We start from the raw sequence: 17913 nt of genomic DNA on the forward strand, positions 1-17913 counted from the left end.
AGACAACAAGCTGTGCTGCTTATTATTTTAATCTACAAAAACCCTGTGAGTGTTGGATTTTCCAAAGTTCTACACAAGAAAACTTCACTAAATAAAGGCAGGATACCCAAAGGGACTCACTCTAGCAAAGGGAAAAATCTCATGAGAGCGCATACTTAAAAGAAACAATAACCTAGAGAGAAATAACTCAAATGCTTTAACTCCTTTACAACATACAAAAAATACTGAGGGGAGAAAAAAGGGAACACATTTTTAACTGTAAGAGCTGACAACTTTATTTCTGTTTTCCACAATACAAATGAAAATTACTTTTTTTTGTCCCACTACTCCCCTCCAAAACTACGCTCTCTTTGATAGGAAGGGGGAGCAAGTCTTCCTTGTCATGCTGTTAGAAAACACCCAGAGTCACAGCACCGTATCTCCTGGTGAAGTAGAACAGGTAATAAAAAACTAATTCAAAGAGGGTTCCCTCTATCCTTATCTGTCTGGTCGGGTCATTCCTGGCCGAGTGGGTACCATCATGGGACGGGCAGGAGGTCTCATCATTGGGGGTCCAGGCATCATTGGCATGTGACCTCCCATGGGCGGCCTCATTCCAGGAGCTGCAGAACACCACAAAAGAAAAAGAAAAAGAAAAAAAAAAAAAAGTCAGAAAATACTACTTATGATAGAGTTTGATGGAACTTCGATTAAAAAAAAAACAAACAAAAAACTTGCCCCCCCCCACAAAATGCTGGAATAAAGACACACTTGACAGAATAAATGCAACAAATTCATCATTCATCTCATCTATATATTACTTAAGACATTCTCAAACAAAAAGTAAAAAAGTCAACACAAGAATCATGTGGGATCATGCCCTAATGATAGCAAGGGGGAAACTATTAATAGACTTTTCCAGAAATCACCAGGGATACTAGTTCCCTAAACGGACCTTTTTTTCTCACTCAGGGAAATTCACAACTAAGCCACATATTATTCAGTCAGCTCTTTTTATCAGTTATAACCAGGAGCTATTTCATGAATGTACCACAGGCACAGATAAAAACGTTATCCCTAAACATTTGTTCGGAGGAATGGTGAACAGAAGGCCTATGCTGAAAACCAGTTAGTAGCCATACTTAATTCAAGTCAAGAAAAATAATAGACAATAATGTGATTTTTAAGAATTAGCACACATACACACACACCTGGTTCTTCTAATATATTTTAGAAACTATTAATTGATTTTTAAAAGTGTTTCATCAATATACCAGCAAAATAAATAAGCATGGAGGCGGGGATGAGGGGAAGAAGAGGAAGGCAGATTGGGTGGAATGCAGGCAGTCTGCATGGAATTAGTAATGTTCTACTTCTTCTGCTGGATTGTAGGTTCAGGGACATTCATCTTATTATGCCTCATAATTTTCATGTTACATATATTCTTTTAACATATCAAATTTTACCTAATTTTACCTATTTATTTTTTACTACTTTTAAAGGTTTCTAGCAAATGGTTCAAGAGAAAACCACATTCAAAGTTGAATACAGCCTTATCATGAGAAGTGATACATCAGTATGTGCAAAAACACAAAATCCAATAGGTAGAGAATTTTTTTTTTAATCAATTTCAACAGGAACAAAGAACAGTACTAAATCATAAATAACATATAAAGGCCCTTACTTAATGTAAGCTGTATTCAAGCATTTCTTAGAGGAAACTGATCAAGATCAAAGATTGAAAACTTGTTTTCTTTGTCCTCCATAGTGGATTTAATTCGAATTAGTTGCCAACATTGGCTTTCACACAGAAATCTCTCTATATATATTTTTTAACTTTTATGGAAATGTTCAGACATAGAAAAAAAAGAGTATAATGAACATCCATACACTCATCATCCAGCTTCAATAATTATGAACTCATGGCCAACTCTGCTTATCTATACCTCTACTCATTCATATTCTTGCCCCCCAACTATTTAACTATTTTGACACAAATCCCACAATCTTACTGCTTTATCCTGATAAACATTTTACCCTAGCTTTTCTTTAAAACAAAACAAAACAACAGGAGATCTGGTAATATCAAACCTGCATTCTCAAATGTAAACCGTAGTCTGAAACCGAATTCTAGAAGCCTTCTTTAGACGGGTCATGCATTTCTCAGTCTACCACAGTCCCTAAACCCCTCTAGGATCTGAATGAGACCCCTGATTCAAGATTACTAAAGAAGCCATCTAAATAACTTTGCCTGTGTTGTGGGTTCACAACCCAGAAAGGCAGGAACTCTATCTATACTCTCTAATCCCTCTAAGGGATACTCACATTAAGACATCCTGAAAACTCCTAGCTAAGAAGCTATTCTGATACCTTTGTACCTTGTCTTACCAACTGAGTTGTAGGCTTTAGTCACATCTGTTCCCAAACCTATTATCAGTTGTATTTATTACATAATTTAATGATTCTGCAAACTAGTAAAATGAGTGTAAAGAGAACTGTTTCTTTGAAAACTAAGTCGATACTCAGAAAGATTCATCCAAAAAATAATGTTCACAAATTTGGTAAGCAAAATAATCATAAAAGATTGGTACTCAATTCCTTCACAATTTCTCTTATTACTTAAAAAAAGCTGAAACTAAAGTTAGTGATGGATGTATTATGGGTATGCAAGGAAGTTAAGAGTATTCCAATCAGTATACCCAACTCTCAAAGTAAAGGCTCTGACCATCAGAAAGATCTGCAAGTTAATATACTTTTATGTTTACTTTAAAATGGAATGTTTGAGGTGTAAGTTCTTTGTCCTTTCCTGAATAAAGGACCAACTACAAAGCATGAGGACCTTTTTTGTATACTGATTTGGCCTAGTTAACTTGCAAGATTAAATAAACAATAGGAAGTAGCTCTACTCCAAATAAAAAATGAGAAAAGTAGCAGCACAAGTATATATCTAACCTTCCCCCCAATCCCTAATGTAACAATATCATAAACTCTCCTCTTCACTACCTAGAGCCAAAAGTCAAGATGGAGCAAGGAAACAGGAGGAAAGGAGAATTTAAAAAGAAGCAGACTTTTTCCACTTTTAGTAGCATAAGGTATTTAGCTACAATCCAACTATACTGATCAATCAAATATTTATTTTTCCTTTATTATTAAAGATTCATTAATTTTAATGTTTTTCAATAATATATTTAAACAGATAATTAAGAAACCCATATAATTGGAGAACTAAAATACAAAGAAGCACCCTAGAAGAAAAGAGATTAAAACTTACCAGGTCCCACTGGCATCATCCCAGGAGGAGGAGGGCCCATCATTGGCATCATGGGAGGGCCCCCCATATGGGGTGCTGGCATCATACCAGGGCGAGGAGGGCCCGCTGAAATAAAGAGTGGGGTCTAGGGTTAAGTTATATTTATGTACTGACATCTTACTCTTCTTAATGAAATTATTAGGGTCTCATGAACTGAATAAAATTCTGCAACAATAGACCTACTAAGGTTTCTGTTATAACAACAGATCCACAAAAATCAGCATGCCATAAAACTCTAGTTGCTTTAAAACTAAAAAGGAAGAACAAGACTGCCTAGACAGAAGTATAGAATGAACCAGGAACCAGGTTCCCCAGGTTAAAAAAATTCCAAGAGATTTTAATTTTAAAAAGGGATTATATCTTCTATAGAGCTCCTGTGTCTAAATTTGATTTCAATCTGAAGTTTTCCAAGAGAACCAAAGGATTTACTGCCTGGTTACTCAATCTCCTCCTGACTGTCATGCAGAAACAATAAACATTCCCAGAAAGCAGAAGCTTTTGATCCACTCCACTTCCAACTGTCCAATTCTTATCTTTCACAAGGTACATATGATGGTATTAGGTGGATTAGAAATAGGGGGAAAGACTGAGGAGTGGATCTGTTATTTCAGTCTTCTAGTGTTGCATTCATAGCAGTAAATAATTTAATATACCCAGGAATACCTATCTCATATATTAGCTCATCTTATTACAGGTACATTCTGACCTTCCCGTTTGAATCTATCTCAGACCCACATTTGAGATAACACAAACACAATAACCTAATAACAAAACAATCAAAGTTGACTCTAAAGCTATTGCAGAAATTAAACCACTAAAGTTGTTTTCTAATACTCTCCATGTAATTATTCAATGAGTGTTTGAAAGTCAACTGTGAGATAATCTACAATATCAAAGGACAGTCTGCCCAGCTAGACCCCTTAAAATATACTTTAAACTTACGGAGACTGGGGGGAGGTGGGATCATCGCCCCTGCAGGAGGAGGAGCAGAAAATGGAGTAGGAGGTATCTTTCCCTGTTGAAATGCAGCCGCTTTGGAGACAAGGGTGAGGAAAAAAACACCACAATAAGTAGGAATTCAACAATCCATTTATTAAAGTAATTATTTCTTTAAAGTTACTACATCATGGACTCTACAGTTTTTAAATCAACTTTAGCTATTCACCAGCTAATACTGCAATTAATTGTTTACTTATTTGGGTTTTTAAAGTTTTTATGTAGCTAGCATTTCTATGGCTGAATAACCTATGGGAAATTGGAGTGAAAACTTCCTACCTATCCAAGTCTTTTACAAGAAAGAAACAGTCACCTTTCATTTTTAGATGTGGTTTATAACCAATTCAAGCTGTTCAGAATTTTGTGTGAAAAATTTGTGATACATATGTGATACACGCTTAAGGGTAAAATTTTATAAAACTTCTTATTCTTCCTATGTATGCTGTATTGAGTCAAAACAATACACCACACTTTGTTTTACCAGTTTTGAAATTAGTGCTAGAAGATGTGGAAGAAACAAAGATTTCAAAGAGTCTACCCTAAAGGAGAATAAGGAGAATATAATATTTTTTTAAAAGTTCAACACAATCAATTTTTAATTTTTCTTTTAGTTTATATAAGGCACAAAAGAAAACAATAGAACCCGAAGATCATTTACATTTGGTTTTAGAAGGGAGTCCCAAATAACAAAAGTCTCTTCCTGAACCTAAAAATCCTTCCCAATTCAGTGCTTTCAGCAACCTAGGCACCCCTATTGCACTCTGGCCCCACTGGTATACAGGAGATCAAACAGCTCAGCCTATCACTAATAATTCACAGAATTATCAGAAGACCGGATTGACAAAGAAAGACCTAGAATAGAGATTTATGAACAGCTATTTGTATGCCTCTGGATAGAGCCTGTACTGGTAAATGCCATTATATCCCAATAAGGGCTCTTCAAATCAAAAAGGCACCTCCCATACTCAATGTAGGACAGCTGATAAAGACCGAGTCACAGCAGCAGACTCAATGTCAACATAATCTTGGACATCATGAGGTATATCCCTCAAGGCTCACTTCCTTTTCTCCAAGTCCTCCATTAAAAACATTTACCCATTCTAAATTCTTTTACTGCATATGAAAAATAAGAAAATACAATGCTAATCTTTCAATGGCAAGAAATTTATAATATATTTTCAAGTGGAAAAAAAAACACATAATTCACATTTTTCAAATGAAATGGAACAACGTCTGAGACTTGCTCTATTATAATCCAGGAGGGGAAGAGGGAGTAGATGAAGGTATGCAGTGATTCACAACTGGAGGTAATTTTGTTCCTCTCAGGACACTGGACAATGCCTGGAGACATTTTTGGCTGTTACAACTGGAGACTGCAAATGACACCTAGTGGGTAGAAGCCAGGGATGCTGCCAAGGATCCTACAATGCAGAGGATAGCCCCACAACAATAAAGAATTTATCTACCAAAATATCAAATGCCAAGAATGAAAATCTTGGTATAAATGAAATAAGAGTGACCTTTGCCACAAGTTGATAACTGCTTCACCTGGGTGGGTAGCTGGAGGGATTCATTAAACTTGTATTTCTACTTTGAAATTTTCCTTAATAATTAAGGGCTTTTAAAAATCACACACAATCAAAGTCCACATTTGCCTGCAGGCTATGAATTCAGTGAATGATTAAGAAAGGCCATGTTTCATAATTACCAGGATGATCTAAAGTAGAAATGCAACAACTCTCTCTGTCAGTACCTTGGACCTAACTAGCCAGAACAACAAAGATGTTCCTAATTAACAGTATGGCATGTATAAACAAGGGTCCATGCATACCAGACAATTCTGACACATCAGTTTTTAATTTGTGACCAGTTCTCTTTGCCAGGACTTCAAGGAATGAGAAACTGAAGGGAAGCTTTTCAAACTACTTGAATAGGACAGCTATTCTATCCTCCACCTTTTCTGTTACAAGAGGAAACGTTATAAAAACTATGGATCACTAAAAAGACTTTATATAAATTTGCTATAAGATTTTGGCAAATTTGTCTGCAGAAAATATCAGACAACTTTATTCTTCTCTGCCTTACCTCCCAGTCTAATCAATATCTGTTTGCTCTATCCTCAATAATTAATCTCAATATGTTCCTATAGCCCTGGAAAACCAGTGACCTTCCACTTCTTTCATCTGGCATGTCCTAATACCCCTATTTATCATTCATAATGCACTGTTTCTGTGGAAAACAATAGAGAAAGGGAAGAGAAAGAATGGACCATTCTACCACATCAAAACAAGAGACTGAAACATACTTGTTTTGTCAATCAGGCTCTGCGCCTGCTCTTCCATCCATTTCTGATAGTAGTCTTTCACATTCTCTTTGTGTTTCCTACCACTGCAGTGTGTCTTTCTTACAGATGGCTGTAAAACAAAAAGATCTTATGAGTCACAGAAACATATTTCCAAAATCGGAAATTTTATAAACCTTACCTTTATAGAGAGCCTGGCTAGCACTGTGCTGCTAAAGATCACTTATAAGATAAGCAATGTACTGCAACATATTGTGCTAATTTATCTACCATGTTTATTATCTAGACCAGGGGTCAGCAAACACCAGCCCACAGGCCAGCTCCCTATTTTTGTAAAAAAAGTTTTACTGGAATACAGCCACATTTCTTTATATATTGTCTATGGCTTTTCTACTGCAACGGCAGTGTTAATTTAATTGTGACAGAGACCATATGGTCTGCAAACCTAAAATATTTACAACTTATTTCTTAAATAATTTGCCCAGTACTGATCTAGACTGCAATGCCTTTTTTTTAAAATTCAGTTTTATTGAGATACATTCACATACCATACAATCATCCTTGGTGTACAATCAACTGCTCATAGTACCATCATATAGTTAGGCATTCATCACTGCAATCTATTTTTGAACATTTCCTTACACCAGAAAGAATCAGAATAAAAAATAAAAGTAAAAAAGAACTCCCAAATCATCCCCCCCATCCCACCCGGTTTTTTCATTTTGTTTTTGTCCCCATTTTTCTACTCATCTATCCATACACTGGATAAAGGGTGTATGATCCACAAGGTTTTCACAACCACACTGTCACCCCTTGTAAGCTACACTGTTATACAACTGTCTTTAAGAGTCAAGGCTACTGGGTTGGAATTTGATAGTTTCAGGTATTTACTTCTAGCTATTCCAATACATTAAAACCTAAAAAGTGTTATCTATATATTACGTAAGACTGTCCACCAGAGTGACCTCTCAGTTTCATTTGAAATTTCTCAGCCACTGAAAGCTTTATTTCGTTTCATTTCACACCCCCCTTTTGGTCAAGAAGATGTTCTCAATCCCACAATGCTGGGTCCAGATTCATCCCCTGGAGTCATATCCTGTGCTGCCAGGGAGATTTACACCCCTGGGAGTCAGGTCCCACATAGGGGGAAGGGCAGTGAGATCATCTGCCAAGGTGGCTTAGAGAGAGAGGGCCACATCTGAGCAACAAAGAGGCACTCAGGGGGAGACTCTTGGGCACAATTATAAGCAGGTTTAGCTTCTCCTTCTGCAAAGCCATTTTCATGCCCTTTCTTGGATTATTTCGTAACAAAATAATATAGCCTATATATATTGAAACAACACTGTTTATGAGAATGTTTTTAATTATGAGTCTAGGATACACAGCAAACAAACCACCTAGAGACCTTTGTCTCTAGCCTACTAGTCCTTTTCTTTTTTTAACAGCTTTAACAGCTTTACTGAACTATAACTGACACAGAATAAATTCCACATATTTGTGTTTTTTGTCTTTATCATTCATTGGACACTTACTATACACCAGGTCCCAAAGTATATACTTTACAAGCACTGTCTCATTCATCATAAAAATCACACGCACATGGAACAATGGACTGCTACTCAGAAATTTAAAAAAAACAAATCAGTGATGTAGATGGATGAATCTCAAAAATATTATACTGAGCAAAATTAGACACATGCAAAAAGAGTATATACTATAAGATTCCATTACTATGAAGTTTTAACGTCAGCAACACTAGTTTTCAGTGATATAAATCAGGTTAGTTTAGTTGTTGCCAGGGAATTCTGCAAAATTTGTAATCATCTGATAAGTCATCAAACTGTACACTTAAAAAACGAATTTCATTGAATATAAATTATAATTCAATAAAATTGATTTTAAAAACCAGTTATTATCTTCTACTTACCAAAAAGTAAACTGAGGCTTCAAGAGGTAAGTCACTTGCCTGAAAACACATAGATTTACCATCTATGGGTCTGGAGGTAAGTCACTTGCCTGAAAACACACAGGTTTACCACCTATGAGCCTGGAACCCAGATCTGGATCAGATGAACCTCATGGCTACCTAACTACCTCACTACTAGTATATCCTCTCTTCACATGGTTAGTTTAGCTGTAACAGATACAACTTATATCACAAGGGCAGAGATTTTCTTCTCACAGTCTACATTTCAAAATATTGCTCCCTTTCTCCTGAACCACTAATTACATTAATACAATATTAATGCCTTAAGCGTAATAAAGTCATGCCTAAGGAATCAACTAGTATTTTCACAAGATATTTTAGAACAACAGTATTACAAGGGTTTCCAATGTTTCTTATAAAAAGACATTCTTATCAAAACACACTTTTCAATTCTCTGAATTCTAGCATTATCAAGATGAGTACAGGTATATAACAACATTGTGCCCCAAAAGGGCAGAAAGGAACAGCCTTTTCACTGACACTGTCAGAAAATTATGACTAGTGGCTTAACCTAGAGAGATGGTTACAGACATAAAAACAAGATTGGCATCGTGGGACGGAGAACATCTTCTTGACCAAAAGGGGGATGTGAAAGGAAATGAAATAAGCTTCAGTGGCAGAGAGATTCCAAAAGGAGCTGAGAGGTCACTCTGGTGGGCACTCTTACGCACACTTTAGACAACCCTTTTTAGGTTCTAAAGAATTGGGGTAGCTGGTGGTGGATACCTGAAACTATCAAACTACAACCCAGAACTCAGGAATCTCGAAGACAGTTGTATAAAAATGTAGCTTATGAGGGGTGATAATGGGATTGGGAAAGCCGTAAGGACCACACTCCACTTTGTCTAGTTTATGGATGGATGAGTAGAAAAATAGGGGAAGGAAACAAACAGACAAAGGTACCCAGTGTTCTTTTTTACTTCAATTGCTCTTTTCCACTCTAATTATTATTCTTGTTATTTTTGTGTGTGTGCTAATGAAGGTGTCAGGGATTGATTTGGGTGATGAATGTACCACTATGTAATGGTACTGTAAACAATCGAAAGTACGATTTGTTTTGTATACTGCGTGGTATGTGAATATATCTCAATAAAATGAAGATTAAAAAAAAAAAGTAAATGGAAAAAAACAAAAACAAAAACAAAAACAAAAAAAACAAGATTGGGGCTGTATAGGAAGGGACTGATTAGCTACTACCAATGCCAATGGATTAGCAAAGACTCCTCAATGACCATCTATAATGATATTCATATTATTATTTCTTCAAGAGGAAACACCCTACTTATATGTTCCACAAATACTATTAAAACTGAACTATATATCAGAAATGTCTTAGTAAGAATTCCAAACGAAGTAACAAGAGAAAACACAGGCTAAGTTCTAGCAGCTATGATCAGATAACCAAAAATTCTGATTTAATCAGGTTTCTCCAGCAGAGTGTGGTCTACAAACATCTAAAGGTCTCTATAAGGTCAAACCATTTTCACAATAATAGTCAGACATTACCTTCTCTTTAATGTGTTTTTTCATTTGCACTGATAATGCCAAACTCAAACTCCTGGTACTTTATCATGAATCCAGGCTCTGGCACCATTGTATTATTCTTCATTGCCATGCACTCACAGGGAAAAAAAGCCAGTTTCACTAAGACTGTCCTTTTAAAGCAGTAAAATGATTTTTATTAAATCTTGAGTTCATGTCTTTTTAATATTCTGGGTGACAAAATGGGAAGTACACACAAAGCACTTAAGGTGCATGCTAGATATGATGGTAATTTCAAGGAAAAGCAAGCATGCAATTATTCTAGTTGTGAGCTCTACCAGTTTTTTTTTGATGGAACACCTTTTTTTTTTTTTTGAAAGAGCAGCTGAGAAACAAACTGTTATTCGGACTTCTCAAAAATGAATGATGTGACAAAGAAAACTATTGATAGCATGTGTTGCCAATGATAAAATTCGAGCTTTAAAGCAAAATTCAGAATTTTAGAAAACCTGTATCTGACACCAAGAGTTTGACAGCTTCCCAATACTTAAAGATGTTTCTGATTAGATAACATTCATGAATGTGAAAAGATGTTTCTGATTAGATAACATTCATGAATGTGAGTTTTTAATATTATATAATTAAACGTGTCAACATTCGAAAGGGTTGCGTAACGTAGTAAACCAATATTTTCCAAATGACCAATGGATCGTGTCACAAAATCTTGCAAGGTAAAAGATCCATTCAAAGTGCAAGGCAGACCAATGAACTTTAACAGTGTATAAAATGTGTAATATGGTTTCAGATTCCACACTACTACTAATCACATGTGAATTCAGTGTAATACTAAAGAATATCCACCATTATCTGAAAAGGCTATTAACGTATTCCTCATTTTTTCAAATACATATCTATATAAAGTTGGATTTTCTTCACATACTTAAAACAATATAATCCAACAGATTTAATGCAGCAGCAGATGAGAATCCAGGTATCTTCCATTAAGTCAGCCATTAAAGAGGTTTGTAAAAATGTGAAAAAAAAAAAAAAAAAGCCATTCTTTCTAAATTTTGTTTTGAAAAACAGTCACATTTTATTTTTAAAATGTTATCTATGTTACAGTAAAAAGTTTGTTGTTGTCACTTCGGCAAATATTGATATACAAAAATAAAACCCACATTGCCCAATATATATTTTTTAACATAGCCTCAAGATTTTATTGTCTTCATAATAAAACAAAAAATGAACTGGATCACTTGGCCTTTCTTCATGTCCCCTCACAGTTCAAAACATTTGAATCTTTTCATAGCCAACATTCTCTTAGAACTGCAATTGGGCTCAATGCATTTAAGTCTCAACACAAGTTTCTTTGTAGTTTTAGCCTTCTTTCAGAAAATCGACTTAGTCTGCCCACTGTCGCCACTCTGCTTCCTGACCTAACACTACTTTCCCTGGGCATACAGAGAACCCTTGCCCTTTTTGCACTGTCATTTTATGGGGTTGGTGCTTGCCACTCTTACAAAATCAGGTGGGTTTTAGGAACATTCACCACCTTTGCAGGAACACCATGGGCACAAAAAGCCCAATAATTTTAAAGAGAGACCAAAAAGTTTGAGGATTGCTGGGGCACAGAATCTCTGGAGTTAAGACTACCTGGACTCACCTAACAGCTCTATACAACTTAACTGGTTTTGTGACATCCTGTCAGTGACTTAACCACTTCTTGCCTGTTTCCTCCTCAGTAAAATGGAGACAAAGTACTAACCTCATAGAATCACCATAAGCAATAAACAAAATGACAGAAGCAATGCATCTGAAACACTGCCTGACATACAGCAAGCATTCAATCTTAGCTGCTGTTATTGTTAAGTAGTTTTTAATCAAATCAAGGCCTTCTTTAAAATTTAATCAATTATTTGAAATCCTTGACTCAATTATATATTTGAGCTTTAGGACACTTTCCTGGAATTTGTCAATCACATAAATTATTTTCATCTTCAAACCTCCTAAAGCTTTATAATTTTATATCTTCAATAAAAGTACTGACTGCTGGAAGACTAACAGTTCTTGCAAATGCCCTCAAATTATGAAGACAGTTACAGGAAGGGTGAAAAAATAAATATCCCAAGTTATTGTCTCCAAGCAGTAGCCCTAAACCTTAGTAGGCTGAAAAGCACAAACTTACACCTAAAGAAATATTTAATTACTACTTATAAGGTTTTTTAAAACTATAAAAAAAACCACCACTTACAGAGTCATGGGTGAGGTATGTATCGCAGTAGTCACAATAAAACCTGGAAAGAGGTGGGAAAAAAAAAAAAAAAAAAACAGAAGATGAAAACGTGCTACCGAAGCACGGTTCACTGAAGGTAAAAAACAAAACCAAACAAAACTACATCTATTCACGATTCTAAGTCGTTTAACAACGAATCCCTGACACAAACCATGTTTTTTTGTTGCCTTAAGCGGGGGCAACCACCACACTCAAAAAGTGGCATCTAGAGGACCCAGTCTCCGTCCCTGCCCCAGGTCCTCCCCCTCCCCCAGGTCCTCTCCCTCCGGAGCCAGAACCCACTCTGCTACCCCACAGGGTCACATACAGCAACTGCGACCACCCCCAGATCTCAAGGCCTCACTCACTTGGGCATGTTGCTCTGCAGGCCGTTGACCTCTCGGTTCCGCGCGGCCCGGAAATGACGCACACGGCAAGCGCCAACGCCGCGGATCCGACGAAGCAAGCGCGACAATTTCATCCACCAAGCCGCCCAATCTCCTGGCAGAGCTGCGTTGGACGGCTTTATACCGTGGCTGTGTACGCTGTCTGTGGCGAGGGGCGGAGCTTTTCCGACGCTTTGCTTGCAACGAAGGGTTGAGAGAGTGGATTTTTAGTCCTTATGAGATTCGATTTACACTAATTTCATCCTGCGTCTTCCGCAAGCGTGTTATTATTCATTCTTGCAGCAAATAAAAAAATATCTTGGATATGTATGTAATGGGTGGTACCCACTTAGCTACATAAAAAGGATAGCTTTTTTTCTGTCTTTGCAATCGCTAGCGTATTGCATATGATGAATGACATTCTGGTTTAATAATAAAATGTTTTTCTTTCGCTTCTACCTTTGTGGATAGGTTTTCTGGGTTGGGAGAAGATGTGTCTTTAACTGTATTTCCCCAGCAGTAGACACCATCAACTATGATGTATTTAAAAACAAAACAAAACAAAAAAACAACGTTTAACTTCAATCTAATTAAGTTTACAAGATAGGATAGAGGATCAAGCTAAAGAAAAGCAAAAGGCTACAAACAGATTCAGAATATGGGGCATTCTACAGGACAACTGGCCTCTTTCCTTCAGCAAGTCAAGGAAAGTGTTCTAGATTAAAAGAGTTTAAAGAGTCATAACAACCAGGGTTGGATCCTAACCCTAAAGGATGTTTTGGGGAAAATGTTTGCAGTTCGAGAATCCCACCTTTGTCGAGACACTCTGAGTTGATTGTCCTCAAGAGGATGAATTCATCACCTACGTTTTGATATTTTCCTGATTTTACTCTGTGCAGATCCTGAAGCTGTTTTTCCCTCAACCACATTCCTCACCTTTCCCATGCTCTTTTCAGTATGGCAGTGGGAGCTCACCTCATGCAAGCTGCATGGCCTGGACTTCTGTGCTGACTGGCTTCCAGGCTGGGCTACCCAGCTGAGGAAAAAGTCAGGGGATCTCCTACCCCTCAGACTGTCTCCTCGGACTAGCTTGGTTTCAACTTCTAAACTTCTAGCAGAAAATCCCAGCTCCTGGGCTCTGATAACACTGCATCTTCCTTCTGTCACTCAAGTGTAACAGTGGCAGCAGCTTCTTGCTATTGCTCATTTACAGGCTGTTTCACTCTTGTCTATTTGTTTTTGTTTTTGATTTTTTTTTCTTTTTTCAAAACAGTTTTATTCACACACCACATAATTCATCCAATGTATACAGTTGCTCTTAGTATAATCACAGAGCTGGGCTTTCATCACCACAATCAATTTTAGAACATTTTCATAGCTCCAAAAAGAAAAACCCCATGCCCCTTATAACCCCCTACTGTTGACACTTAGCATTGGTGTGTTACCTTTGTTAGAACTGATGGAAGAATATTAAGATATTTCTGTTAACTATAGTACATAATTTGCCTTAGGTGCATTTTTTCCTATATACCACCCTATTATTAACACCTTGTAGTTGTGACATATATTTGTTCAAATTCATGGTAGAACATTTTTATATTTGTACTGTTAACCAGCTTTATCATCCACAATAGGGTACACTATGTTATACAGTCCCTTGTTTTATCCTCTAGCTTTCCTTCTAGTGATATACACAACCCTAAACTTAGCCTTTCAACCACAATCATATACATGATTCAGTGCTGTTATTTATACACACAAAAAATGTGCTACCTTCATCTCTAGCCATTTATAATCAACCTTACTAAAAAATTCTGCACAAATTACGCATCAGTTCCCCATTCTCTGTCCTCATTCTATCTTTTGGAAACCTATATTCAAGGTATTAACTCCATGAGTTTGCTCATTATATTTAGTTCATATTATTGAGATCATACCATGTTTGTCCTTCTGTATCTGGCTTATTTCAATCAATAAAATGCCCTCAAGATTCATCCATGTTGTTGCATACATCATGACTGCATTCTCTCTTACAGCTGCATAAAATTCCATCATATGTTTATATAACATTTTGTTTATCCATTCATTGGTTGATGGACACTTGGGTTGCTTCCATCTTCTGACAATTGTGAATAATGCTGCTACGAACATCAATGTGCAAACACCTGTTTGCTTCCCTGCTTTCAGTTCTTCCAGGTATATACCTAGTAGCAGGATTGCCAGATCATATGGTGGCAGTTCTATACTAGCTTCCTACAGAACTGCCTATTCCAGTTTGCTAAAGCTGCCTGAATGCAAAATACCAGAAATGGATTGGCTTTTACAATGGGGGTTCATTAGTTCATAAATTTACAGTTCAAAGGCCAAGAAAATGTCCCAATTAAGGCATCAATTGGAAGATACTTTCTCTGAAGGGAAGCCGAAAGCATCTGGGGATCCTCTGTCACATGGGAAGTCACATGGCTGGAGTCTCCTGGGCCTCTCTCAGGGTTAGCCTCTCATTTCCGTTGCTGTCTCCAAAATGTCTCTGGGCTTCTGTCTCAGCCCCTGTGGGTCCCTGTTTGCTTCTCCCAAGGGCATACTCTGGATTACATATCTTAGCTTCTCTCTAAAATGTCTCTCTCCAAGTGTCTGGGTCTGTCTTGGCTCTGGGCTTTCTGTCCCCTTGAGCTCTCTTAAGGAATCCAGTAAACTAATTAAGACCCACCTTGAATGGGCATGGCCACATCTCCATGGAACTAATCTAATCAAAAGGTCCCACCCACAATTGGGTGGATCACATCTCCATGGAAACAACAACTCAATCAATAGATCCCACCCACAATAGGTCTGCCCACTCAAGAGTGGGTTAAAAGAACATAGTTTTTTATGGGGTACCTAACAGATTCAAACCAGCACACCGCCAAACTGTCTTCCACAGTGGCAGCACCATTTATAATCCCACCAATAGTGAATAAGTGTTCCTGTTTCTCCACATCCAATCCCAATACTTGAATTTTCTGTTTGTTTAATAGTGGCTATTCTAGTAGGTGTGAAATGATATCTCATTGTGGTTTTGATTTGCATTTCTCTATTAATGAAGTTGAGCAACTTTTCATGTGCTTTTTATCCATTTGTATTTCCTCATTGGAAAAATGTCTATTCATGTATTTTGGCCATTTTTTAATTGGGTGGTGTTCCAGTTTGCTAATGCTGCTGGGATGCAAAACACTGGAAATGGATTGGCTTTTATAAAGGGGGTTTATTTGGTTACACAGTTACAGTCTTAAGGCCATAAAATGTCCAAGGTAACCCATCAACAATCAGGTACCTTCACTGGAGGATGGCTAAGGGCGTCCGGAAAACCTCTGTTAGCTGGGAAGGCACGTGGCTAGTGTCTGCTCCAACTTCTGGTTTCAAAATGGCTTTCTCCCAGGACGTTCTTCTCAAGGCCACAGCTCCTCTTCAAAATGTCTCTCTCAGTTGCTCTTGTGGTGTTTGTCCTCTCTTACCTTCTCTGGAGCAAGTGTCTGCTTTCAACAGCCATCTTCAAACTGTCTCTCATCTGCAGCTCCTCTCTCAGCTCCTGTGCATCTTCAAAGTGTCCCTCTTGGCTATAGCAAGCTCGCTCCTTCTGCCTGAGCTTATATAGTGTGCCAGTAAACTAATCAAGGCCTATGCTGAATGGGCAGAGCCACATCTCCATGGAAATCATCCAGTGAAAGATCTCGCCCACAGTTGAGGGATCGCATCTCCATGGAAACATCCAATCAAAAGTCTCAAACTCAATCAACACCAACACATTTCCTGCCCACACAAGACTGCATCAAAGATAATGGCGTTTTGGGGGACATAATACATCCAAACCAGCACAGGTGGTTTTGTCTTTTTATCACTGAGTTGCAGGATTTCTTTATACATTCTGGATATTAAACCCTTATTGGATATGCAGTTTCCACATATTTCCTCCCATTGATTAGGCTGCATTTTCTCCTTCTTGACAAAGTCCTTTGAAGCAGAGAAGTGTTCAGTTTTGAAGAAGTCTCATTTATCAATTTTTTTCTTTTGTTGCTTATGTTTTGGGTGTAAAGTCTAAGAAACCACTGCCTAACACAAAATCTTGAAGAAGCTTCCTTACATTATCATCCAGGAGTTTTATAGTCCTGGCTCTTATATTTAGGTGTTTGATCCATTTTGAGTTATTTTTTGTATAAGGTATGAGTTAGGGGTCCTCTTTTATTCTTTTGGATATGAATAGCCAGTTCTTCCAGCAACATTTGTTGAAGAGACTGTTCTGTCCCAGTTGAATAGACCTGGGAGCCTTGTCAAAAATCAATTGACCATAGATGTGAGGGTCTATTTCTGAACTCTTGCTTTGGTTCTATTGGTCAATATATTTATCCTTATGCCAGTACCATGCTGTTTGTCCACTATAGCTTTGCGATATGCTTTAAAGTCAGGAAGTGTGAGTTCTCCAACCTCGTTCTTTTTTTTCAAGATGTTTTCTGTTATTTGGGGCCACTTACCCTTCCATAAAAATTTGATACTTGGCTTATCCATTGCTGCAAAGTAGGCTACTGGAATTTCGTTTGAGACTGCATTGAATCTGTAATTCAATTTGGGTAGAATTGACATTTTAATGATATTTAGTCTTCCAATCCATGAAAAGGGAAGGTCCTTCCATCTTTTTAGGTCTTTGATTTCATTTAGCAAATGATTTATAGTTTTCTGAATATAGGTCCTTTGCATCCTTGGTTAATTTTATCCCTAGATATTTGATTCTTTTAGTTGCTATTGTAAACAGAATTTCTTTATTTCCTCCTTGGATCATTCATCACTAGTGTATAGAAACACTAATAATTTTTTTAACTTCTTATTTCCAACACAACACAGCCAGTATACAACTACAGAATGTCACATGCAATGAGAGAACACATCTAGGACTGAAAATGCTTTCCAACTGAAGCAAGGTAAATTTATTGATCATCATATAGAAGTAGCTTCAGAAGAGCAGTAAAACTCTTCTGCTCCATAGCAATAGTCCATTAACATCTACTTCGTCTCCTTACCTTTTTTCTTTAAGTAGCTTGCTTTAGATAAAGCATAGTATCTTGCAGGAGAAGAGCCTTTTAGTGATGTCCTGTAAACTGTGAGGACATGCTCTGAGAGGCCTCAGAACTCTGCAACAAGCTACTAGCAAAGCTAAGACTTCCCAGCAAA

The 17913-nt window shown here is 37.2% G+C and overlaps 1 protein-coding gene and 1 pseudogene across 2 annotated transcripts in view; both read right to left on the reverse strand.

The window, feature by feature from the left end:
- Positions 1–249: 249 nt before the first annotated feature.
- The window catches only part of SNRPC (small nuclear ribonucleoprotein polypeptide C), a 72369-nt gene continuing 54705 nt past the window's right edge, over positions 250–17913 (reverse strand). For both annotated transcript variants that reach the window (XM_037843448.1, XM_037843447.1), the window contains exons 2-7: positions 12697–12911; positions 12308–12350; positions 6591–6699; positions 4232–4321; positions 3251–3355; positions 250–602 (exon numbers count right to left, since the gene is read on the reverse strand). In XM_037843448.1, coding sequence (XP_037699376.1) covers positions 478–602; positions 3251–3355; positions 4232–4321; positions 6591–6699; positions 12308–12350; positions 12697–12809 — 585 coding nt within the window. In that variant the 5' untranslated portion in view covers positions 12810–12911 and the 3' untranslated portion in view covers positions 250–477. The remainder of the gene's footprint in view (positions 603–3250; positions 3356–4231; positions 4322–6590; positions 6700–12307; positions 12351–12696; positions 12912–17913) is intronic.
- On the reverse strand, positions 11265–11899 carry LOC119539626 (annotated as a pseudogene).

Source organism: Choloepus didactylus, chromosome 7, assembly GCF_015220235.1.
Source record: "Choloepus didactylus isolate mChoDid1 chromosome 7, mChoDid1.pri, whole genome shotgun sequence".
Lineage (NCBI taxonomy): Eukaryota > Metazoa > Chordata > Mammalia > Pilosa > Megalonychidae > Choloepus > Choloepus didactylus.